The sequence below is a fragment of the Clarias gariepinus genome, chromosome 2 (assembly GCF_024256425.1).
Source record: "Clarias gariepinus isolate MV-2021 ecotype Netherlands chromosome 2, CGAR_prim_01v2, whole genome shotgun sequence".
Taxonomy (NCBI): Eukaryota; Metazoa; Chordata; class Actinopteri; order Siluriformes; family Clariidae; genus Clarias; species Clarias gariepinus.
In genome coordinates this window covers 22,795,174-22,821,868 of record NC_071101.1, presented here as the reverse complement: position 1 = coordinate 22,821,868, position 26,695 = coordinate 22,795,174, and the positions used below count along the sequence as shown (strand labels likewise).

The 26,695-nt window shown below is 38.1% G+C and overlaps 2 protein-coding genes across 3 annotated transcripts; both read left to right on the top strand.

Moving 5' to 3' along the window:
• The first annotated feature begins 354 nt into the window (after positions 1-354).
• lsm14aa (LSM14A mRNA processing body assembly factor a) lies at positions 355-10,810 on the top strand. 2 transcript variants are annotated; one of them, XM_053480835.1, is made up of 9 exons: positions 355-630; positions 1,318-1,475; positions 1,563-1,701; positions 3,157-3,414; positions 3,681-3,764; positions 4,545-4,733; positions 5,547-5,709; positions 7,227-7,467; positions 7,675-10,810. In XM_053480835.1, the coding sequence occupies exons 1-9, from the start codon at positions 510-512 to the stop codon at positions 7,696-7,698; spliced, it is 1,377 nt and encodes a 458-aa protein (XP_053336810.1). In that variant the 5' UTR covers positions 355-509; the 3' UTR covers positions 7,699-10,810. The 2 variants fall into 2 exon arrangements, with proteins under 2 accessions (XP_053336810.1, XP_053336815.1); XM_053480840.1 differs by lacking the exon at positions 3,681-3,764.
• A 2,376-nt stretch (positions 10,811-13,186) lies between these two features.
• Positions 13,187-24,616, top strand: gpia (glucose-6-phosphate isomerase a). The gene is made up of 17 exons (XM_053482903.1): positions 13,187-13,414; positions 14,827-14,917; positions 16,472-16,540; positions 17,891-18,010; positions 18,094-18,177; positions 18,287-18,433; positions 18,906-18,977; positions 19,060-19,104; positions 19,204-19,257; positions 19,475-19,535; positions 20,505-20,548; positions 21,767-21,919; positions 22,082-22,211; positions 23,175-23,251; positions 23,494-23,698; positions 23,938-24,004; positions 24,180-24,616. Exons 1-17 carry the CDS (start codon positions 13,296-13,298, stop codon positions 24,301-24,303), a joined length of 1,662 nt encoding a protein of 553 aa, XP_053338878.1. The 5' UTR covers positions 13,187-13,295; the 3' UTR covers positions 24,304-24,616.
• The last annotated feature ends 2,079 nt before the right edge of the window (positions 24,617-26,695 follow it).

Sequence of the window (26,695 nt, the reverse complement as noted above, 5' to 3'; positions counted from 1 at the left end):
GTGCTCGTCAACATTCTCACCTGAGTTAACAAGACGATTACTGAAATGATCTCAGCAGGACCTTTAATGACAGCAATGAAAGGACTATGCAATTCATCTGATCACTTTTCATAACATTCTGGAGTATATGCAATTTGCTATTATAAAAACTTAAGCAGCAACTTTTCCAATTTCCAATATTTATGTAATTCTCAAAACTTTTGCCCACGACTGTAGGCAAAGTCACAAGATCGTCCTTTCGGGGGCGACGCAAACATTACATCGGCGATTTGCCGTTATACCCTGAAAAATAAACGAAGAAGAAGAGGAGTTTTTTCCGTCAACTGTAAACGTCACTTCCGTCTGCAGCGCCTGAAAACGAAGGCTGCCATGTTGCAGTCGCATCGCTGATCAGTACTAAGAGTGAATGTGGATAAGTTCCTTTCCTGCTCAGTGAACTGGAACAGGTTCCTTCTGAGGATCTCCATCTGTTTATTGCTTTCATTTAGTGAAGTCTCCCGGGTCACAGGATGAGCGGAGGGACGCCGTACATCGGGAGTAAAATCAGCCTGATCTCCAAGGCCGAGATTCGCTATGAGGGAATCCTTTACACTATCGACACCGAGAACTCCACTGTCGCACTCGCCAAAGGTGAGCCGCCAACCGGGTGTCTCCGGCTGCAACCGGCTCGAGCCAGTAACGAGTACAAACAGCTTTGCCGCGTGCACGAGTAATTAATTATCTTATTTACACGCACATAGTGCACGTGCGAACAAACACCTTCTGGCATTGATACGTTAGAACGTTAGCCTCGTGGCTAACTCTTACAAGAGTTACTTAGCGGTAAGGATTTTGGTCTCTAAGCACAGCTGTGTTGTTAAGTTACAACATCTGGACTGGCTGGTTAATAATAGCACTGACTTGAGCTGGATAAATAAGTTAGTTATTGCTTTGCCCTGTTTTATTTGCACCTAAGTTTAAGTTTCTTTCATTAGAGTTGTTAGTAGGATTTGTTTTACACATATGTTACAAAAAAATCACTGTTACTTCAGTTATAAGTGCGGTTTTTATGCAAGTCAACGAGCTTGGCTTGAGAACACGTCATCTAACTTCATATCGTGTCGAATCAAGGTAACGGTTTTAGATCTCCACCAGTTAACGTTAGAACAGCTTAATTATATCCTATAATTATTGATGGCTTTAAGCTCATTGTATGAAATTAACCATATTAAAAAAAAATTGCTAGCTTGTGTACTCATTGCTAGACTACATGTCTGTCAGTTTTTTTTTTTTTTTTTTTTTAACTTATTTATATGTGATTTTATAACTTTGTCCTAGTGCGCTCATTTGGGACTGAGGATCGCCCCACTGACAGGCCGATCCTGCCCCGCGATGAGACGTATGAGTACATCATCTTCAGAGGGAGTGATATTAAAGATCTGACGGTTTGTGAACCTCCCAAACCATCTTTGCCTCAGGACCCTGCAATAGTTCAGGTATTGCATTCATCCTTATCTTTAACCATATTTATGATACACAGTGAAGTCTTACTATGCAGCCACTGATTGTATTTATTTTTCCAGTCTTCTATTGGATCTGCTGCACCACCCCCGGCTTTTCAGAGTGGAAACTCATATGGGCTGTTTAAACAGGCTCCAGTGTCTCCATACAGCCAGTTCACCACCGGTCCGCTGGTCTCGCCCCCATTTGGGACGGTCGGTGGTAAGTGTTTGTTTCTACTTGAAAGAGATATAAACAGCTGCATACAGTTATAAATACATACATGATGCATACAGAAAAAATCCGTGCAACTTTGATCTTTTCAATGAAAGTCAGTTTAGGATAAATGTTACTATAAAAAATTATTATTATTTTTATTATTAGTGTTAAAGATATGATGCTTTTTAGTCCCTTATTTATAATCTAATTAATTTGGTCTTGCCAAATTAAACTGCGCTTAACTACAAAGGACAAATGGCAGCTTTTTTCTTTCATCTAAAATAGTTAGAGTTCACCACCGTATTATAGGGTTGTGCATGCCAGTTTCTTGAAATGCTGGTTAAAATCAACACCTGTGCTGTGGATCGTGTAAGTGATATTCTCATCAATGTGTGTTCTTTTACTTGTGTGTTCTTCTTTTACAAGAAGAACTGTATTACTTTGGTATGAGGAAATATGCAAATGTAACACTTTTTTTTTGGTTTTTCTGATCTGTTCCGTTAAATTGGTAAATGTGACGCACTTGTGTGTTGCAGGTGGATATCAGGCAGCAGCCAGGCTGGTGATCAGACAAATTGTTAATTTAGACAGACGAAATCTACAATTAAGCAGTTTAACCATATTTATAATGTTGCTATATAATGCTTTGTGACGTGCATTAAACTGTATAATATTAAAATAACCCATTAATAATGAGGCATCTTATAAATTCAGATCTATTACCCTATATTGTATACACTTTTTAAAATGTGTATAAGCTGTTCTTTTACCTAGAAATATTCAGTTCTGTCGAAATTAATGGTGTTAGTTGATGAAACGTGTTAAATCAGAAAAAATACTAAATAAATCATAGGCTTAAATTACAGCCATTGAGGGTCTTAAACAATACTGCTAGGCTCAAGTAGTATTGAGAGTTAAACACTGGTGGCCTAACTGGTGCTAGTCTGGCTTTTATTCAGTAGAGATTCATCAATTTATTTGGGTGTCACCAGTAAGCTAGAAGGTATGAAAGACTTCATTTGAGTTTTAATGTCTGCACGTGGTATTTACATATTTGTTAGAAACCCAGAAGTTGACATGAGTTAGGTCAGAATGCTGGATGATCTGTTGATATAGGAGTTGGAGTCTGTACAGGAGTCTAATATGTGCACACAGGAAGCTCATTGGCCACCTTTGGTTGTGATCAAGGCATGACTGCAGCCCTGTCTCAGTTCAATGCTATTTGTTCTGGGTTCACCAATGATGAATATATTGTTGCCGAAATGTAAAAAAAAAAAAATTTGGATTGTTTTGAAGAATGTAGATTTTCCTAATTTTTCTACTGAGCAATAACAAATCATAGCACTCATAAGCAGTTAATTGACAGTCGTAAATTCTTGAAGGAAGAACCAAAATATTTTGATTGGAAAATGTTGGTGTACTTTTTACAACTTTTAAAATCCATTCTCTGGTCTGTAGGTCGCAGCAGTCCAGCTGCTGACCCCTTGCAGAAAAGTCCACCTGTCGATCCATCAGCACCATTGGCCTCGTCCGTCAGCAGTACTGTACCTGTGAGCCGCAGGAGCCCTATCACAGCACGACTTGGCACAACCAGTTCTCAGAAGACCCAGGTTGCCCCAGAACAGAAGAGGAATGAGGGCCGGTCTAGACTACGCCCAGGACTCGGGCTTGCAGCAGGAGATGCTAATGTAGTTCACTCAGGTTTTCAAACAGCAGGTGAGCACAGAGCGAAACCAAACACTTTTTTTTTTTTTTTTCCCTAGACAAGTCTTCATCTTAAAATGTTAGATACCCAACAGCTCTTTATTATATTATTGTACAATAGCTAGAAAGTGAACTGTCCAATTTATAGAAAAAAAAAAAACATCAACCCAGACAAAGAATGAAAAGAAAACTGAGATCCACTGAGCTTGTTTTGTAGAGGGTTTTTGGAAACTAAATTTATTGAGAAAATCTAAGCTGGTGTGTATATACTTTCTCAGGCATTGATGCACCAAAAGTGGCTGCCCGACCCGAGTCTGATCAATCCAGAGGTGAAAGTAAGGAAGCCCCTAAGCGGCAAGCAGGTTATTACATATCTGCTATAATGGTCTTTCACTCCGCCACGCTCACAGACCCAGAAAATGCATGCCATGTTGCTTTATTGTTTTACATCCATCATAAATATTCATAAATCTGTATGCTTTGTTTGCGTCGTATCCCACAAGGTCCATGGTCTAGATAATAGTCTAATGTACACGCATGCCTGTTGCAACTCATTTGGAAACTTTAATCTCCTCAATAGTTACTGTCTGATATTTGACACAGTATCAGTAAGTAAAAAGCAATGTGGATCAGTGGAAATTCCTTATCATATGAATAAATAATCGTGGTTCATGAGTATGTTTAAAATCTCCCTCATGACTTTGGGTTAAGTTATGATGTTTTAAGCTTGTTTTGTGTGACTTTGGTCCATAGTAAAATGACCATTGTGTTCTGTAAGACATGTAGAAGGCAAACAATTGAAAGGAGAACAGTAGTGTAGGCAGCTAGGCTTTAGAGCTAACCTCAGGGGTCAATAAAGCTATTTATGAATGCTGTAGTAAAATGCAAACACAGCATATGTAAAAGTTGCTTCAGTTGTGTGGAATATTGAAATAATCTGCCTGAACATCATAATGTGAATGCTTGTTATATAGCAGTCTAAAGCTGCTCAAAATAACATTTTCTTACTTTGTGTTTAAACTTTTTTAATTCCACTCACTGCCTTGTTGCAAATCTTTTATCTGTAACTTTCTCTCATTCCCTCGTATCGCCTTTGAGCATGTTTTTGCATGTTAATCTAATTATTGTATTTCTTTTTTAAGGTCATGTAGCTGCTGGGCCACCTGGTCCCCGCCGTGGTCGTGGTGGAGGACATCGGGGGAGAGGACGTTACCCTGTGAGGAGAGATGGACCCATGAAATTTGAGAAAGATTTTGATTTTGAGAGTGCCAATGCCCAGTTTAACAAGGAGGAAATTGACAAGGAGTTCCAGAGCAAACTCAAGCTTAAAGGTAAGGATGGTGCAAAAGATGCCTTTTAATAAAAATGCACATTTTCATGACTGTTTCTCTGTACAGAAAATCTTGTGATAGTGTAGATTTCATGTAATAAAGTCCAGACAGATGTAGCCATATTCACTAAAGTTATTATGATGGAGCCCGATGCTGATGCTAAGAGCTCTTGTTCTTTTCTGCATAACCTCTGCTGCAAATTTATTTACAGCATAGAGAGAAAATATCAAATTAATGTTCAAATCAATATTATATTCTCTCTCTATGCTGTAAGTAATCAAATCAGGATTTGTGAATGTAAATGAAGGCATAAAAATTAACATTTAAAGAATACTTTATGCACAGTACAGTATGGTGATGAGGGTGTTTGAATGGTGTAAACATTTTAAAGCAGGCCATACAGCTATAGATGGCTATCCTGGCCGAAGCAGGGGATTATATACAAATCATATAAACATGGGTAGTTATTCTGTACAATCAAAAGCCCTAGTTTGATTTGAATGCCCCTCATTGCGCTTGGTAGCAATAAGCTAGCCATTCAGTTTATATCTGTATTTCATGGACTTCTTCATAGATTTACACTATTCCTTAAAAAAAACTCATATAATTTAATATAATAGCCTTGACAAAGTACTGAATGCATAAATGTTTTAAACGTGTTTTAGAAGTAGTACATTTCTGTATTGTAAATTTTTTTTTAATTATTATTATTATTATTATTTTTTTAAATAATCCTAAAGACTAAAAAGACATTCCATCATGTGTGCTGGTCTATAATGAGATTTTCACATCGTGTACATGTTTTGTGTTTAGATGAGAAGCCGGAGAAGACTTTGAATGGGGAGGATAAAGGTGATTCCGGGGTGGATACTCAAAATAGTGAGGGGAATGCCGATGAGGAAGATCCACTGGGACCCAACTGCTACTATGACAAGACGAAGTCATTCTTTGACAACATCTCCTGCGACGACACTAGGTTTGTGCCCATTTTGTCTGGAATGTACTCTGAACAACTATCTTGAGTTATTTTCTAAAAAATGAATGGCCTGCTGTTTTATTTTATCTGAAAAAGGTTGTGTGAAACCAAAGAACCAATAAATCAAAGAAGAGGGATCTCACTTCCCTCATTTATATCCATGATAAGTTTTAAAATTAGGAATAAATTTTTCATTAAGACAGGAGATGGAAGATTTTTTTATTTTATTTTGAATGTATAATTTCATATACTTTTTTTTTTTTTTTTTGTCTTTTACTTTCAAAAATCTGTGGTCTTGTTTTTCATGTAAGTAAACTGTGATTTAATTTTGGACTAGTGAGAAGAAAGGTTTATAATTGGTTCTACCAAAATTATGAGAGACTGTTTAAGGCTTTTAATTACCACGAAGTAATTAATTTTGCCACATCTCCTGCTAACTAGCATAATTTACATCAGTGCATACGGAGAATGATGCACATTGCTTTAAGATTATACTAAAATATAAAGACCATCTCTCTGTACAGTCGGTTTCCTTTATCAAAATGGGTATGAACAGACTTATTGTTATGAAGAAAGGGTAATGTTTAAACTTGAATATAAAAGGCTAAAATAGGCCACCAAATTAAGATCAAGATATTGGTAATATGTGACCAATCAGCCATAACATTACAATGCACAACCTTAAGCCCAATATTTTGTGGGTTCCATCTGCCCTCTCAGGGCATGAATACACAAAACCTCTGGGGGTGTGCTGTGGTGTCTGGCATTGAGACATTAGTGGTGGATCTTTTGGGTGCAATGTGTTGTGGCCTCTGTGGATCAGACTTGTTTGTCCAGCACATTCCAGGTGTGCTAGAGCGAATTTGAATGTGGGGAATTTGGAGGCTACCTTGGTGGTCTTGAACTCTCTTCCTGCTAAGCCCTGTGCACAGAGGGCTGTGGAGCATTAAATGTTCTGGTGCCCTTTTATCCTGGCCAGCATGGGCGATTTGTGCTGCATTGGATTTTCTTTGGGATCAGACCGGATGAGCTAGCCTTTGGTCCCCACAGGCATGAGTGAGCCTAGGATGCCCATGAACATGTCACCAGTTTACTGGTGTATATAATTGTCAATCCATGCTATTCAGTTCATCTTATGGTGTTAGTGTTGTGGCAGACCGTTGTATATAATGGGAACATAAACCAGTATTAAATACAGTTTCTTTACCTTTATTAAGAAGGAATAAAAAGTGTAAACTTACAACAACAAACAGTAGCAAAACAGTGTACCAAGTGAAACCAAGTCAATGAAAACTTATTAGGGTATTACAATGCAGCAGTGATGAAAGGATGGAGATGATTGCAATTCCTTCTATCGCGTTATTTGCCTGGAGCTAAACTCTTTCTGTTTTTCTCGTAAAGATGCATGCTATGCTGGCCGGGTTACTCGGTATCCTTCATATAATCTCTTGCATGCAAGACTGGGGCTTGAGTCATTTGAAATACTTTTAATTGTTCTTGGGGTAAATATTTTACAGGGAACGGAGACAGACGTGGGCAGAGGAAAGGCGAATGAATGCCGAGACATTCGGGATCCCATTCCGCCACAACAGGAATCGAGGCGGGTTCCGTGGCCGTGGGGGCATGGGCTTCCGTGGAGGACGTGGTCGCGGAGCCAGCCGGGGGTCATTTGGGCCACCACATGCAGGGGGTGGCGGATTCAGAGGGGGTTATAGAGGAAGCCAGGGAGGAAGAGAATTTGCAAATTTTGAATATAGGGTAAAGTATTCTCCTCATCTTATTAAATGTTTTTAATAAGTTAAGTTTTGTAAATATTGTTTGATGGATTTAGCTCATGTTTTAAAATATTGATTGCTATTGAGTGAAATAATCCATCATATACCTAATGTTTTATTTTTGGTGGATGATCCTTCTAAGTATATTGAATGTTGGTGTGATGTTGTGTTTATTTTGTGCTTTATCCAGAAGGACAACAAAGTAGCCGCATAGTGCAAATAGAAGCTGGAGCCACAGGAAGGTGTAACTCATGGGGAAGTGTTTCGTCACTACTTTTGAGGAGAATGAATTAAAAATGTAAAGGATGTATACTTGTCACCAGCACTGGTATAGACCACTGGAGAAGATAAAATGCAATTTAATTTCCATATCGTTTTAAGAGCGGCAATGTTTCAGCCTTTGAAAATGTAAATCTGATAAGAATATTTCCAGATGGGGTACTTTGTGTATGAACATATTTTAAAGAAACTAATGTTTTTGTTTTTCCCCCTCAGTCCTTAACTTGTATTTAATAACCAGTTAGCTGTAACAGAGCAATGTATATATGCCTTTGATCACCGAAATAGCTTTATCATTATTTTGAATACCTTTTTTCCGTTCTAACTTTTTACTGTATTTTTCTACTTACTCACATTCTTGAAGTCAGTTGGTAGAATTGTAATTATACTTGTTTGCTTTAACTAGCATGTAGTCGGATTTCCTTAGACTGTCCAAATTATTCTGGTACATTGTATGTTGTGTTAAATATCACACGAACCATCTAATCAGTGTGACTAGTAAACATGGATGTTGAGAAGTAAGCTAATGAGAATAGATTTCCTCCACAAAGGTATTTATAAATTATCTTCAATGCATAGCCACATTGTTAGAAGTTTTAGAAAGCGATGCTAAAATATTTAACTTCATATGGCACCAGTTAGTAGGCAACAATGCTGCAACCACTGTTCTAAGGCCTGCAGCTTCATACATATGAGTATTTACAAAAAGTTGAGGCAAAAAGCATACTATTAGCAAGAATAGCACTGGCTCTGTTATATAGAGAAGTCCATATATTCTGCACTTGAATTTGTTGTGTGGTAGGTCATGGATAAGGTAATCTTGTATTGAACAGCATGGTGTATGATACACAATGCTTCCTGTGCTTTAGCATGCTTAGCCACATGTTTTTAAAGTTTGAAGTCAGCAGTGATACCGGTGTACTTGGATGTTGTGTGGTGCACAGACTTTAGTTCAGCTAAAAGGCAAGTCATTAAAATAAAAGGGCCATTAGGGGTGTGCAGAGCATGGTGGTGGTCTTGTCCTATTCCCCAGTGTAGTGAGGAAGTAAACGTGCAGTGAGGCTATAAGAATAAGGATTTATATCCTCAGCTGCTGAATGGTGTTTACTTCAAGTAATTATTGTCTACACCACTGTATGGATTGATTGTTTATAATGTTGGCGCCTGGATATAGAGCTAATATTCCTTGATCTGGTTTCAAAAGCATGTTCATTTGATAAATTGTGACTGGATATCATATTTGACTTGACTGTGCACAGACTCTGAACACAATGTATACTCAAGTCCAATCTGGACTTATGAACCTTATTCACAGATCCATTTCTAGTTGCGTTTTGTATTCTTAATACATATATGAGCCTCTCAAAGACTCCCTGATTAGTGCTTCATTCTTGTTTGGTTTGCATACCTTTTAAATTTGTTCAATATCACTGATGTAATTGGTAGAATGGTAAAAAATGGAAGTAAATGCAGTAGCCCAAGATCCTCAAAATAGCTATTATTGATGTGCTTGTATCTCCCTGATATCTTTAAGAAATTTAACAATTTAGGATATTCAAATTAAGCTTCTGGACTTTCCTACCTCAAATAGTTTGATACAATGAAAAACACTCTTCTGTCTGTATGCTCCATTTAACACTAAATCCAACACACAGGCTTCTATGACTAAAGGTTATATCATAAATTTATCACCCAATAAAAGAAAAAACTGAGTAAACGTTGGCCTGACTAATGAATTTAAGTTGTGAACGTTTCTCGCAGAAGTGAGAAGCTGCTTGAATCTCTATAGCTTTAATTATAGAACACAAAGTTCAAGATGCATGATGAAAAAAAAAAACAGTTCTTAATAGACTCTAGATAGCAAACCAACACTTAATCAATACTAGCCTCAGAAGTTTTTTGTTCTTCACATGAAGTCGCAATTATGTGTTATAATTTTGTTTACATGAATTCAGGTTTAAATCTTATGTGTTTTCACCCTGAAATCGTAAATTTTTACCCTCCACTGCCTATTGTTTGATCACTTATTGGTTATGATTGTGAAGGAACAAAATGTCTATTTGCCTGTTCAGTAAATCACTTAATAGTTTGCAGAAATAATGCTATCATGTGTAAAATACCAAAAAAATAGTGCAATAGAGCTGCTTTTATTTTGGTCAACATCAATAACAAGGACTAGAAGTTTTGCACTGCTATATGGTAATCTTTTGTCATGTTATTTTGCGTTAGACTTTTCATTAACTTGAAATCAGTTTGTCTGGTGTACTTTGGTAAAAATAAAAAATCTTAGCATAAGCAATAATTTTTGGTTATTTAATCATATTTCACTACCTGGGAGCTTACTAATTATTTTTTGGTGCTATATATCACCATGGCATGCTAAAGTACAAGTAGCAACTCGTAAAGCGAAACATGTTTTTGTTATTGAGCAAAATAATTTAGAAATGCACTTTTGCACTTATTTTCATCTGTCCAATCTATCCAAGTTGAGATTGCTTATTTTACTCAGAATATTGGTTAAGTTTTCCACACAGTCTTAAGAAGATGCAGACTGTAACTGTCTAGATGTCATTTTATAAAATGTTTCATGCTACATAAAGAACTAACTGAGTATCTCTTAAGAGCACATTTTATCATGAAATAATTTGAGAGAATTTTCATTCATTTTGTTCCAGGTTCTGTTCTGTTATTTAAATTAGTTTTCAGAGAAATGTGAAATCCAGGTTTTATCAAGGCATAAAGCTTTGCCCTTTCATTTATGTTACAACAATGTTCTAATGATTAAATCATTTATGAGCAGCACTCTTGTAAGGATATGTTATTCGTTGTTGGACAGTCACTGCCTCTAGTGTTGCCACAAGACGTGATAATGTATGGTGACACTTGTGGGGTAGATACTGTTATTGAAATGTTGTACTATGGTGAGACTGAATATCACTACTTCCTTCAGTAAGGTTTGAATTTACATTTTGTCTTTCAAGCATGAGGGGTATAGCTCAATGTAAAGGGATTTTTATTCTGAAACTTCAATAAACTGTTAATTAATACCTGCCTATTTTGAATGTAGTCTTTCATATTGTGCAGATATTATTTGATCTTTTTAATTTAATCTGCCCTTGTTTTATAAGGGATTAGCTTTTTTTTAAAGGACCACTGAACTAATACTGGGTGGACCATCACTTTGCTTTCAAAACCTCAGCTCAAGATGTTGTGGTAACAATCCATTGAAATTCTAATCCATGTTGACATGACTGCCTCATATAATTTCCTTCCAAGTGCATGTTCATGCTATGTTGAATTGCCCCCGTGGTCAGCAACCATACTCTGATGGGCTGTTGCATTCTCATTATGGTTAATTAATATTAACAAGACCAAACTTTGGGAGGGAAACATTTTTCCACCATTACGCCAGCTCTGCCAGCTTGGACTATTTTCACAAGGCAGGTTGGGTCCATGGAATGATGCTGTTGGTGCCAAATTATGACCCTACCATCTATGTGCTTTAGCAGAAATTGAGGTTCATTAGCTGCCCACTGCAGCCTCAGCTGTATGGTTTTGTCCATTAATCTTGACTGATTAATGTTGGTGTAGTATGACTTTGCATCTTTATTATTAATACATAGAAATAATATATGTGTTGTCATAACCTTCAGGTAATGTGACCAATTGGTCCAGGATTAATTGTCCATATGTTCCGCAGTGGGCACATCTCTTTATATTTAATATTATGAATTCATATTTGTTAGTTGTTTCTAAGTTGTTTCATTAACTTTCAAGTCATGTGACCTGTTTTTTTAAATATATAGTCTGTGTGTTTATATAGCCTGCAGAGCACACAGATTTTTATTAGATATTATGCAGTTTTTAATTTATGCATTATGGTATAATTTAATGTGATTGGTTAATCCGTTGGTTTTCACCCTTAGAAGCCAACTCGGCCTGGCCTTCCATTAGGATATGACAGTCCGCGCTAGAAGTGCAATACCGTGTTTCACCACTCATTCGCCACATAACATTTATAGGGGCGCTGTTTCGTTCACTGTCAGCAAGAGCACAGTTTATTACCGAAACAAAAATGTTAAACCGATTTTTTTTTATTACAAGTACCATCTGAAAAAAGCAAGAAAGGTTGTAAATGCCATGAAGCTCTCTATTCACTGTTCTTAAGATAATCTAAGGACCACATGGAAGTTTGGATGTCTGTAACTATTGACTCAGCTGAGATGGTCTCCAACTTTGTGGCCGAGTTGCTGTCGATCCCAATCGTTTCCACTTTTTATAATGCCACACACAGTTAGCTGTGAAATATTTAGTTTGTAAATATCAAATGTGGTCTGTATGCCTAGATGCTTGATTTTATACACATGTAACCATGTAAGTAATTGGAACACCTGAATTGGAACACCTGGAACACCAAATCAGTGTTTTGGATGGGTGAGTGAATATATTTGGCAATATGGTGTAATGTATAGTCTTTATTTTTCCAAAGGGAAATTGCAGTTTTACAGAAGCACAGACTAACAACATACACAAGTACTTAGGGGTGGGAGAAAACCATAAAAATATACAATAAGGATACAATCCTCATAAAGTACGATGCAGCAAATATACAAAGTACTCACTCACTCATCTTCTATACCGCTTTATCCTGTATTCAGGGTCGCGGGGACCTGGAGCCTATCCCAGGAGGCTGGGAACACCCTGGACAGGGTGCCAATCTATTGCAGGGCACACATACACACACTCTCATTTACACACTTTGGGCAATTTGGGAATGCCAATTAGCCTAACCTGCATATCTTTGGACTGTGGGAGGAAACCGGAGTACTCGGAGAAAACCCACCAAGCACGGGGAGAACATGCCCACAGAGATGGGAATCGAGCCTGGCTGGGAATCGAATCTGGACCCTGGAGGTGCAAGGCGACAGTGCTAACCACTACACCACCGTGCCTATACAAAGTACTATTTATAGTATTTAATAAAGGAATACACAAAAGTACCATTTATAGTATTAAAAAGGGATACAATAAAGGAAGATGCAGCAAATACAAGCATGTCAAGGGAAGACATTCGTGCATATTGTTCATGTTATATGTAAGACTGTTCTGCAGATGTCAGAATAAAGATATATACCCTAGATTCACATTTCATCAGCAACAGGGAATAATACAATACCTCATTAAATAACTTAATGGCTAACTGATCTATCAGTGTCTGTATGTACTGTATAATTACTTTATAACCAAAATACAAATATTATTGCAGCGCCGTCACTAGGGCTAAGTCTCAAATGGATCTATTTTGTTATACAAGAACACTAGATGTATAGGGTGTCGAATAACAGTTTACACGCCCTATGAAGTGCACAAGAATGTCCAATAGGTTTGTGTTTGGCCGAGTGGGCGTGGTTTAATGATCTGCTACTTCCTACTAAAGCTGCAGTCACGCTTATCATTCTGTCAGCTCCTCCATTCGACTGGCTTCAGAAGTAATCTTTTCACACAGTCTCTCACCGCCGAAATTTCAGCATCATGGGCCTGACTAACGATCCGAACTACAAAAAGCTGGAGCAATGGTACAAGGCCAACGGTGCCAGCTTGAAGATGAGGGAGATGTTCGATGCGGACAAGGACAGGTTCTCAAAATTCAGGTAAGTGCAACAGACTGTGGATTTCTCCTAAAAAAAAAAAAAACACAACAACAACTGTGATGTAAAATGTGAATCATAGTATAAGTAAGGTGAAAAGATTTCTCTGTTCTTCACCTTTGATTAGATGGATGTGGCACAGGATTGCAACACAGGGCCAGTAGTGCAATTCCTGTTGGCACATATCCGGTTAACGAGTGTGTCTTGGCATTGCATCAAATGTATTGTAGAAATACTAGTTTGTCTGTCGTATAAAAGTGTGTATATGTGCGTGTGCATCCCCTTCATCCCTTCCTCACTTTAGTGAAGCTGTCCTTACCCAGCATTAACCAACGCTAGCCGATGCTAAGCGGCGTTAAACTGCCTACAAGGTCACTCAACAGTTTTCAGAAAGCGCGCACGCGCACGCTTGGACGCACGCGCGCGCTCGCGCGACTAAAATCCCAATATGCCGCTGCCTTAGTGCCAAAAATTATTCATGTCAGGCTCTTCGTGTAATGTGATATGTTCTATCTAACTGCAAGGGTTTTGTTATTTGTGCCGTGTTGTCAGAGCCTTAATAAGGATGAAAGCGCACCAGGGCGCCGCTCATCGGTGAGCGCGTGGCAGAGCGACGTGCGGTGCTGCACGCAGCCCGAGTTTAGTCATCACGTCCTATACACCATGCATCACACACATCCTCGCTCAGGGGAATTCAGCGGCCAGGTCAACACACACCTTGAGCTCTTCGTCATGTTCCTCAAACCATGGCTGAAGCACTTCTGCAGTGTTCTGCCCCTGAACCATGCCACTGCACTGTATTAGCTGCCATAAAGAGGTGTACTTGGTCTGCAATTGTATTTAAGTAGGTGGTATGTGTCAAAATAACATCCACACCTAAGATTTCATTGCCCTGAACATCACACTGCTTCTTCCTGGAGTCCCCAGCTTAGTGATGCACCCAGTCACCCACATGATGTAATTGTAATGAAAATGTGATTCATGTGCTTTTATGATCCAGTTCTGAAGCTTTTGTACAAAGCAATTGTAGGTGCTTTCAGTGGTGTACACAGGTCAGCATCAGTCCTGGACTATTCCTATCAGAGCCAGCATTAACATTTTTAGCAGTTTATGCTACAGTAGGTCTTTTGTTGTATAGAAACAGACAGGCCTTCATTACCTACAGTACGTGCATCAGGAAGCCCTGAGTGGGTTGGTTACCCGTATAGGGTTTAGATTCCCTCAAGATAAAGCACAGACACTTAATAATACCCATGATTCCCCCCCAAAAATGCATATTATAATGTTAATATCTTGCATTATTTATATCATATTTGTATGGTGCACATTCTTGTGATCTCTTATTCTTTTTATCTAGAATAGTCCATGTTTTAAAGTCCACCATAATAATAATTTATAATATTTTTCCCCTTTAGTGTCACCCTTGAGACAAATGATGGAGAACTACTCTTGGATTATTCAAAGAATCTCATCAATGAAGATGTTCTGAAGATGCTGCTGGATATGGTACAGTCCTTTTCCTGTCTAGTCAATGGGGGCTCATGTATTGCTATTTACAACGCATCTTGTTTTAATTTAACAACGCATTTTGTTTTAATTTTAATGATTGAAGCATACAGCTCATGTAAATAAAAAAAAATCCAGTACCTCAAAATATTAGAGAAATTTCTTAAGATCAATCAAAAAATGATTTATTATACAGAAATTTCCAACCTCTGAAAAGTATATTAATTTATGCACTCAATCCTTGGTCGGAGCTCCTTTAGCATTAATTATTGCATCAATGCAGCATGGCATGGAGGCGATCAGCCTGTGAGGTGTTGATGGCAGCCTTTAACTCATCTGTGTTGTTGGTTCAGGTGTTTCTCATCTTCCCCTTGACAGTAGCCCATAGATTATCTATGGGCTTTGGGTCAGGCGAGTTGGCAGGCCGAGCAAGCTCAGTAATATTGTCAGCAAATCAGTTAGTGAAAGTTTTGGCACTGGCATAGAAGCAGGAAGTGTTTTAATTTTTTTGGGTGCTCTCGTCGAGGAGTAGACACAGCGGACCATTCAATTCGCAAAACATCTTGGCCCAGGGTTTACGCCGGATGCCCTTCCTGACACAACCCTATCATTTTATCTGTGCTAGGGACCAGCACTTATAATTTTTTTCTTTAGTGCACATCATTCTGCTGCTGTGGGGACATTTGGAGCGTGTTAAAGGGGGGAAGTTTTGCTTATGTCAACTGTCAGATTGCATTAATCTTAAACACACTCCAGTGTTCACACTGCTAATGAGCTCATGCATAAATCCCTAGCACATTTTTTTGTTTATATTTTTTCCAAGTTCTTTATATATCACTAAATTCATATATAACAACCGCATAACTCATTGTCATTCGTCTTTGCCTGTTGAATGTTTGAGTCATCCCAGATTCTTTGCATAAACTTTACCTGTAATCTCATTAATTGAGTCGTTGCATGGAATTCCTTAATTTATCCTGGACAGCCTAATACAGTTAATAAGCTTATTATGAGATTGTTCATGTGCTGAATTTGGGGCGGGGGGTGAAACCAAAATGTAAAATTTGTGAGCCCCTGCAGGCTAGAAATGGGAACCGGTCTCTAAACTGTTGAAACTGTACTTCCTTTTAAGAAACCAATTGGAGGAAGAATATCAAATGTACCAGAGTTACTAAAGACCCATATGTACATGTTAAGTTCCGCTTAAATATATTGAACTCCAGAACTGTTTCTCAAGATGAGCAAAATTAATATCAAATGCAATTATATATTTTATTAATAAATATATGAGGAGACTAAATAGGAATATTTGTATTAAATATTTTACCCCATTTAGAAAGATGGTGCTGCCACTTTTTTCTATGTAAAATTGTTAAAATAAAAGTTTCTATTTAAGAGAATTTCAGGCTTCAGAGTTGCAGATGGGCCACTTTTGATTTTCTTTGGTTGGTGCTATGTTCTAATATTTCTTTTCTCATTTTAATCTTTTTATCACTTATATTTGATTTTGTAAACAATATTATTATTTTTTTTCCTTTTTGACCATGTTCATAGGCGAGATCAGTAGGAGTGGAGGCAGCCAGGGAGCGCATGTTTGGTGGAGAAAAGATCAACTTCACTGAGGTATGGTCAAACAACTATAAGACTGGATGTCTTTAAATTGTTTGTTCGAAATTCCTTTGTCATTTATCAAATACCCAGCATTCAGTTTTAAGTTTGTTTAGCAAGCATTTTAACTTAAATGATATAACAAACCTTAACGGACATAGAGGTTTCGTTTAATCTTCTTTTAGTATTTAGTCTTCTGATTGTGGTTTTAGCCTTGAACGCTTTTTACAGAGTAAAGCCAGAATGTACTTCAAAAAAACTTGTCATGTTATCAGTTGAATATTCAGCTGAAACATTTTTAAACTTTTGAAAAAAAAAAAAATTTAAACTGTGATTTATAAACAGAATACTCATTAATAATTGGAATTAGACCCTCGTTTGAATAAATTGATTGTGTTCACATAATGCGTGACCTACTGACCCTGTGCAGCCCAACTGGAATTAATTTTTCTATCAGAATGAGAGGGGTGGTGATTACCTAAGGGTTTATCTATGCGGCATATCTGGTAGAGGAAGAAGCGCTGACTTGGCTCTCCTTGGGAATATGTTGGAAAATATGGGAATCCAAATCTAACTTTAACATTTTGATTATTCTTCTGTTATATTCGTTTTAGATTAAACACTTGACACTGGGAAGACCACTTTGTGTCCACATTATATTTTGAATAAATGCTGCTTTGAACATGTATAATCAGATCAGCATCTATGGAAATAGTTAATCTATTTAAAGTGGAGTTTCTGGTCTTAATGGTTTTAGTTGGAGTGAAACATTGTTTATGATGACGTGGCTTCTGACCATTATTGCATTTAAAGAAAAGTATTTATCCATAACAACAATTTAATCGTAGCTAAAAGCTACAAAGTCATGTTGCCTGATTAATGAGAACTCAATGGCCTGTCAGCATGCATATCATAACTGATTAATAAACAAAAATCAAATGAACTTTGTTCTCTCATTTAACTGCCAAGTGTCACCCATTGGCGTATCCTTTAGGACTGGGAGTTTTCCTTGTGAAGCTCTGCAAGATCAGAACAACTCTATTTTTTTTTTTTTCCATTTATAACTGTAAGGCTTATTCATAGTCATATAAAACATCACATACTGTAGTCTAGCATGCCAATGTGACCTCGTTCAAGTAATGAGTATAATGTGTTAATTAGCTAAAATAAAATCAAGTTCTAACTAATGTTCTAGTTTTGCTCAAATTTGGCTAAACAGGCTGAGTGAGCATGCAAGAGTCATGGTGGTTTCTGAGGATCCAGAAGAAAATGGCAAAGTTGGTTGTGCAGAAGCTATAGATAACAGTAAGAAGTCCATTTGAGTCAAATGAGTGTGAGGTAATCCTGAGTTATGTGTGTGAGCAGGGTCGAGCTGTACTTCATGTTGCCCTGAGGAACCGCTCCAACACCCCTGTCTTGGTGGAGGGAAAAGATGTCATGCCGGAAGTGAACAGAGTCCTGGAGAAAATGAAGGGTTTCTGCCAGGTGAGCATCCTCCCTTTACTATTTTTCACAATTCCTATAAAACAAACTTTTAGTTGTACTAACGATGTGTGTGTGTTTTGCAGAGAGTGCGTAGTGGTGAGTGGAAAGGCTTCAGTGGTAAAGCAATCACTGATGTTGTGAACATTGGCATTGGTGGTTCAGACCTGGTATGTTAAACTGCCTTTCACCACATTATTCCTGAAAGTTTTTTGCTGCTCAAATGGTAATTAAATGTCTTTTTTCCTGAATAACATGGATCACGTTCGTGTGTACCAGGGTCCACTGATGGTGACCGAGGCCCTGAAGCCGTATTCTAAAGGTGGTCCGAATGTCTGGTTTGTGTCAAACATTGATGGGACACACATGGCTAAGACTTTGGCGCAGCTGAATGCAGAAACCACACTTTTTATCATCGCATCCAAGGTTGGTCATAGCACTTAACCTCTGGGTTATTTACCATGCTTTTGTGGAGCTTGTCCATCATCTGCAGTTAATAGTATTGCTGTGGTCCTGTGTCAGGATAAATACAAATAAATAAAATGGCTTGTACACACTGAAATGTGTTTTGCTTGAATGCGACTGTAATGTTTCAAAATGGCAGCACACACGTTTGCAATATTAGTTAAATGGACGGGTTTCACTTTTCAACCCCATTTATTTTAAGTTTATTAAAAGTATGCTGTAAAATATCTTTAGAATTTACTCCACTTGGTCGCCTCAGCTCTTATCAGCACTTGATTAAAGACAGGGTAGCAAAGGTAGGGAAAGGGGTAAAACAAACAGATTGTGTAACTGTTTCAACTCTGCACTCAATGGCCTTATACAGTATTCAAAGTTGCATGTTTTTTTATGAGTCATGTCAGGATTAATAATCCTGCATGTTTGGCCTTTCTAGACCTTTACAACTCAGGAGACCATCACTAATGCCGAATCTGCTAAGGAATGGTTTCTGCAGACTGCTCACGATGTGAGTATCCTGACTCTAACACAGCCTGTAAGTGCTGCAAGCTTCTTAACTGACACACTAATATATTTTTTTTAATTTTCAGGCTTCTGCAGTGGCAAAACATTTTGTGGCTCTCTCCACCAATGCGGTGAGTCCTTCATGCACAAAGTACTCACAGTATTCATGTATATTTATGGACAGTGGGTTATTGAAGGGTGCCAAAATTAATTGAAATCATCTTCTTCAGCCCAAAGTGCGAGACTTTGGTATCGACACTAAGAACATGTTCGAGTTCTGGGATGTAAGTATGTTGTACTGATTCATTTGAGCAAAATGGAGCCTAGCACTAAAAACAAGCCTGGAGGAGAGACTTTTATTGCATGCAGTGTCTCAGTGTCTGCATGATACATTAGTGATATCATGAGTGAGGAATTTGTTTATTGCATGTTTTTTTGCAAATGCCATGCCTTATAATAAGGAAATGTGGAGCTACTTAACAGTTTGCTTGTTCTTTTTAGTGGGTTGGTGGGCGCTATTCGCTGTGGTCAGCTATTGGTTTGTCTATCGCACTGCACGTAGGTATGTCGGCTCGAGAATGATGTTATGGAGTAGGGCTGGGCGATTTGGCCTAAAATCAAAATCTTGAGTAATTGAACATTTTAACTCGATTACGATTAATGAATGAATTTTTTAATTAATTTTTTTTTGCCCTCATAGTTCACTGACAACTTTTGTACAGAAAAGAACTTGCACTTTTGGAAACAATTTTCAATGTTTTTCTTATTAAAAGTAGAAAATAAGCAGTATCTCTCTTCTAAATAAAATAACTCTTGTATATTCTGTAAATAATATTTTAAACAGTGAATTTCTGCCACCTCCATTAAACAAATATTTTAATGTGCAATGTATCAATGCAAACAACAGATTGTTGTAATGAAAATAGAACTCTCTAAACACTGTTGCATGAGGTGATCTTAGCGATCTTGTCATGTCACTATATGAAAGTGAATTTACTCCAAGTTCTTACCAAGAAACACGAGCATGTTAACCTTTTCAGGTTTCAGACAGGACCTGAGGCATGTAACAATGTTTCCGCCTAAACGGAAAACCCACTCTGATGGGGAGCTAGTAGCTGGTATGCTGGTGTTACCTTTAGGTGTCTAAACTGTTTTTCTACAGTGTCTACATCTGACTTCATTATGTTCGATGTCATCTTTACTGAAGCCAAAATGTGTCCAAATAACAGAGACTGCGTTTTTCTTTGGTACAAGCTGCTTTTGTTGCTCAGTTGTCTCAGTGTTTAAGCTCTCCATGCTCGACGTGTCGGCGGAATAACGTAACAGAGCGGGGTCACATGACTCCACACGCGATACTGTTTTTAAAGGGAAAGTAATCAAAATAATCAACCTGGGAAAATTAGATCGATAATAGGTTCTGAATTACTTTTCGATAAATCGCCCAGCCCTACTATGGAGTTATGATGAACTGTGTTGTGACTAATGACCGATCTACTGGTAGCCTGCATTATTTAACTGTATCTTTCTGCAGGTTTCGACAACTTCGAGCAGCTCCTAGCTGGTGCCCACTGGATGGTATGTACCTTACATGTCTCTTAAAATGATTTGTCTGGACTGCTTTCTGACATACTGTATATGGGCCCTGGATTTTAATGTGCAGTGTGGTTAATGTAAACGCCCTCTCAAGTTGGTTTTCTGGGATACCGGTCAAACTCAATACTTTAGATTTATTAATCATGATAATTGAATATTTATTTATGTAAACACATTTGCAGACTTGGTTATCTCAAATGACCGAAATGACCTAGTCTTCTTGACTATCTAATATTAACTAAAAACATTTAGAACATTTGAAACAAACATTGAAATTTTAATCCATGATCAGCAAGTTAACATTTACTTAAGTAAGTCTTATGAAAAGAGCACAAAAAGATGTAGTGCAGTAAAAGGTAACAACTACGTTAACAATCTCTTTAAAATTAATTTGTTAAATTAAATGATGCCCAGGCACAACCAATCGGGCATGCTAGCTGTACAAAATGAAACTAGAGGGTGTCCAGGATACTAATGCTACAGTAGTTTACATGGTTACGAACCACTTGACCAGGACATGTATACATTTAATATAAGAGCACAAAACCATGCACATTGCACTTATCGCCTTACTGCTGAGTTAACTCTTTAACCTGGCCTTGTGCAGTGTTAAAACAAACTTATAATTAAAAATAAGAATCTCTGCTAACGTACTGAGACTCATGTGGGCCCAGTATGTTAAAACAATCGTTATAAAGCTTCCAGTCTCAGTATTTGATACATTTATTCTCAGCAGTTACCAAAGCCTCATTTGTGACTGAATGATGTCACACTGGCATATAATCTATAAAGTGACAGTAATATAATAATGTATGGACCCTATATGGAACATATTTTAACAAAGATAGCTTTAAGATTTTTTTTTTTTTTTTTGACCAGAGCAAGACATGTGGCTGAGACCTGGTAGATTTTTTATGGCCACCCTGCTGACATAATGCAATAAGCATAGCTCTGTTCAAAGGAGTATAAAATGGGTGAAAATTAATTTCTTTATTCTCTGTAACTCTGACAGTAAATCCCACTATACATAAAAAATACAGTTTTTGCTTTTAAATGAAAGAAGCCACATGTATTGAGTATCAAAAATATGTGGGATTAAAGTGAGCATTTGAAACGGGTATGGCATTCTGGGGGGAAAATGGGGATGAAAGTAAATATGTTAAATTTTTGTATGTTACTGTTGCTTTCTCCATCATCCAGGATAAGCACTTTCGCTCAGCTCCACTGGAGAAGAACGTTCCCGTGTTGCTTGCCTTGCTGGGTGTCTGGTACATCAACTTCTTCCAGGCTGAGACTCATGCCATGCTACCCTATGACCAGTACATGCACCGCTTTGCAGCTTACTTCCAGCAGGTCAGTTTTGTGAAAGCCATATGTTGGTTGCATTGCATCATTCAGGATGGTTTGTGCAAATGCTGGTTTTGTAAGCTTTGTAGAACACTGTTTTTCATGCGATTTTGTGGAAGTGAATTTTACAGTGTTTTCTAATGTGTAATTGTTGCCTGGTGTCTATAGGGTGACATGGAGTCTAATGGAAAGTACATCAGTAAGAATGGAACTCGTGTGAACTACCACACGGGACCCATCGTATGGGGAGAACCTGGGACAAACGGACAGCATGCTTTCTACCAACTTATTCACCAAGGTACGTAAAGGTTCAAAGCTCTGTGTAAATCCTTGTGTGATACACCATGTACTTGATCGTTATAGTACATTGAATCCCAAACACTAGGTTGCAATCCACAGGTGAGTTGCAGGAGATTTTATTTGGGTCACCTTTGTCGCAATTAATGTCTGCAGTCTGTTTCAATCTATAGGAGAGTTAGTTACCGGTATGTTTCTTCCACTGTCACAGTTTGTCTTACTTCCACTGACCGAGTTGGAGTAGTGTAAATAAAAACAGATGAGAACCATAAACGCACTTATTTGATGTCATTTGAAAAGCCATGTTTTATTCTTGACTTTAAAGTTAAAATGTTTTCAAAAACGCATGCATGTTGTGACTTATTATCTGTAGAAATGTTTAGTTTACCAGTCAAGACAATAAGGTGGTGGGTTACTGGTAAAATGATCCGTAACATTCGTTGATGCCACATTTTCTCTTAATTTGCTTGTTGTGAATTGGGACACAATGGTTTGTCATTTTTAAAAAGTGAGTCCATTAAACACAAATTGACACAACCATCAACGCTGGTCACATAAGACCGGCAACAGGACACCCAGTACAACACAGCCCAACTCTCCTGACTCTTGTCTCCAAAATCCCCAGATCCCTGTTGAATCATACACCCATGGGAAGCGCCAGATAAATGAGGCCGATCCACTCTGCAACCCACAGCAACCAAAAGATCTGCTGCAAACATCAGTGTTAAACATCTGCTCACAGAAACTGATCATTATTGTTAATATTTAGTTAGTTTTAATCTGGTTAAACTTGTTTTATTTACAACTGGCACTACGGTCAGTGCTTTCATCACAGGACCAGAAACCTAACCAGTTTGACAAGTTTTCAGAGCATTGAATCTTTTCGTTTGTGCTCTCCGGAGCATTGAGTCTTTTACATGTTTTTTTTTTTTTCTTTTTTTTTTTCTCTCTCTCTCTTTTATAGGGACTCGCATGATTCCAGCTGATTTCCTCATACCTGCTCAATCTCAGCATCCAATCAGAGATAATCTGCATCATAAGGTATACTTTTCGACTACTCTTACTTTCATACTGTAGGTCTTCATTTATTATTTATTTTATTTGTTGGAAATTCAAAAAACTTTTCCATATATTAAAAAAAAAACTATTCTGTATATTTAAAATGTACAACAGTGCAGACGTTGTTTAGAAATAGTGTGTAACATACTGCAGAATCGTATTGTGATCCAGTGGGTTATTGCACATCATTGAGATGTTTTATAAGACAGATTTTCTTGTTCTAGATCCTGATGGCCAACTTTCTGGCTCAGACCGAGGCTCTTATGAAGGGAAAAACTTCGGATGAAGCTAAAAAGGAGCTGGAGGCTGCTGGCATGAGTGGTGAAGCTCTGGAGAGACTTCTACCACATAAAGTATTCCTTGGAAACAAGCCAAGCAACTCCATCATGTTTAAGAAGCTCACTCCCTTCATGCTTGGAGCTCTGATTGGTAAGTCTTGAACATGTTAATTGTTGCACTGTGGGTGTAATTGCTTTATATGCTATCGGATGCAGTTTAAAATTTTATATCATTTGGCTTTTTAAATTTGTATACCTTAGCATAAAATTAAGAGGACAAAGAATTGAAATTTCCTTTTCTGTTATCACAAAACAATGAAATAGGCCAATTCTGAGAACATGGATGACTATTTGTGCGTGTATTAATTTTTTCAATCTTGTGTGTTTTAGCCATGTATGAGCACAAAATCTTTGTTCAAGGAGTGATGTGGAATATCAACAGTTACGATCAATGGGGGTGAGTAACATTTTCCTACATTTACTTAGAAATCATTTACTGTGTTTTTCAAAAATGACCTCAGTACCGCACCCAATCCAACGTCCTACAGCTGTAATAAAATAGGAGCACTAGGGTGCGCTATTGAACTGTCTTTAATGGTCTCCTCTAAAACAATTCTGTGATCTGTTCGTAGTGTGGAGCTGGGCAAACAGCTGGCTAAGAAGATTGAGCCTGAGCTGCAGGACGATTCGGATGTCCACACTCACGACTCGTCCACTAACGGGCTTATCAGCTTCTTCAAGAAAATTCGTGCATGAATTGCTCAGTCAGACCTCCTGCCTCTCCTCTCTGATGGAATCAATGGATTGTGTTAAAGCCCTGCTGTAGTCTAGGCCTAACCTAAGAGGAAAAGCACTTTACTTGTGTAACCATTGTCTGCTTGATCGTCTTTGTGCATTGTGAGAGTTTCACTGTACTCTGTTGCCTGTTCTAACCTGCGAAAGGAATCTCCGTTCCTGTATGCACTGCAAGGTCTAGAACGGTGTAACTTCCCCCACCTTTCTCTTCCCACATGCTTTGGCATCTGCTTGGTCACAACAAGTCAGTCAAAATAAATATCTTATCACTGTATTCTTGTATGAGTTTTGTTGACTGGATTGTTTATTTTGTTCTTATTTAGATCATGTACGATAAGAAATTATATCAATACCTGTTCTTTATAGTAAAACATGTCCTAACCAAGCCCTCTTAAATAACTTTACACCTGAGGTAAAATAAAAGTCTACATTTATAGTGTTGGAGTTTATGGGAGGCACCTCCAGGATCTGGGTTCGATTCCCATCTCTGTGTGCATGGAGTTTGCATGTTCTCCTCGTACTTGGTGGGTTTCCTCCGGGTACTCCAGTTTCCTCCCACAGTCCAAAGCCCTGCAGATTAGGATAATTGGTGTTCCCAAATTGCCCGTAGTGTATGTGTGTGCCCTGTCCAGGGTGTACCCCGCCTTATGCCCTAAGTCTCCTGGGATAGGCTCCAGGCCTCCCATGACCCTGAATACAAGATAAAGCGGTAAGGACAGTGAGTGAACTTGTAGGACACAAAGTTCCAGAAGTGTTTTATCTTTACATCTTACTGTTCTACAGATGGATATCACTAACAAATTAACAAAGCTCGAAAGATTTATAAAGAGTCAAAAAGGAAACCTGCACAAAATATATTATGCAAGTTGTTTTCCTATTATACTCAGCAAAAAAATAAACTTCCCTTTTTCAGGACTGTGTATTTCAACAATAATGTTGTAAAAATCCAAATAACTTTACAGATCTTCATTGTAAAGGGTTTAAACAATGTTTTCCATGCATGTTTAATTAACCATAATCAATTAATTAACATGCACCTGTGGAATGGTCGTTAAGACCTTAACAGCTTACAGAAAGTAGGCATTTAAGGTCACAGTTCTAAAAACACAGGACACTAAAGAGACTTGTGTCTACCGACTGTGAAAACACCCAAAGAAAGATGCCCAGGGTCCCTGCTCATCTGTGTGAACGTGCATTAGGCATGCTGCAGGGAGGCATGAGGACTGCTGATGTGGCTGGGGCAATAAATTGCCATGTCCGCACTGTGAGACGCCTAAGACGGCGCTACAGGGAGACAGGAAGGACAGCTGGTCATCCTCGCGGTGGAAGACCACGTGTAACAACACCTGCACAGGATCGGTACATCCGAATATCACACCTGCGTGACAGGTACAGGATGGCCACAACAACTGCCCGAGTCACACCAGGAACACACAATCCCTCCATCAGTGCTCAGACTGTCCGCAATAGGCAGTCCATGAGGAGGAGATGCACTGCAGTACTTCAAGCAGCTGGTGGCCACACCAGATACTGACTGGTACTTTTGATTTTGAGCCTCCCTTCATTCAGGGACACATTGTGAAACATTTTTAGTTTATGTCTTATGGTGTTGACTCTTTGTAAACAGGTATGGCAGGTTGTCATCTCTATTTAGCCTACCTGCTATCCGACACGTCACTTGTGCAAAAAATCTCTGACAGAACATGTCCAAAAAAAACAAAAAAAAAAGCAGCAGCTTTCCAGTTGCTGGTAAACATGGCTTATCTTTAAATGTCTTTTGTATGTTAAAAATAATTGAAAACTGATTTTAGGTTCGTGCTTTACTGACACAACATTACATTTGAAATGCAGTGTATCAAACAATACACCGAGTTGTCTCTCTGGTCAGGTCTTTGGGGACTGGTGAACAATGCAGGAGTGCTTGGACATGCATGTGATCATCAAATGGGGGTGTTTAGAAACATCTGGAATGGAAATACTGTATTATTACTGGTACGAAGGTGGCCTGTGATAAGACAAGCACAAGTATACATTGGTGTATGTATTTAACTCAATGATTTCACTCACAATAATACCTGCATTTTTAGTATTTTGGAAATATAAATTGCATGTTTACATTTTACTACAAATGACCATGCAAGGTGATCCAGATGATAACAAGCAAAAGCTTTTTAAAGTTTTGCAGTCAGGTATTTGTTTAAAAAAAAAAAAGTTGAGTCTTTTGCTGGGGTTAGTGATAAGATGGCAGGTTCCAACCAACAAACTCTATCTTAACTTGTTCAAATCAAGAAGACAGATCCGAGCTTTCCCTGGCTGTGTGTAGGGTGTGGCTTGTATGAGATTACTGCTATGT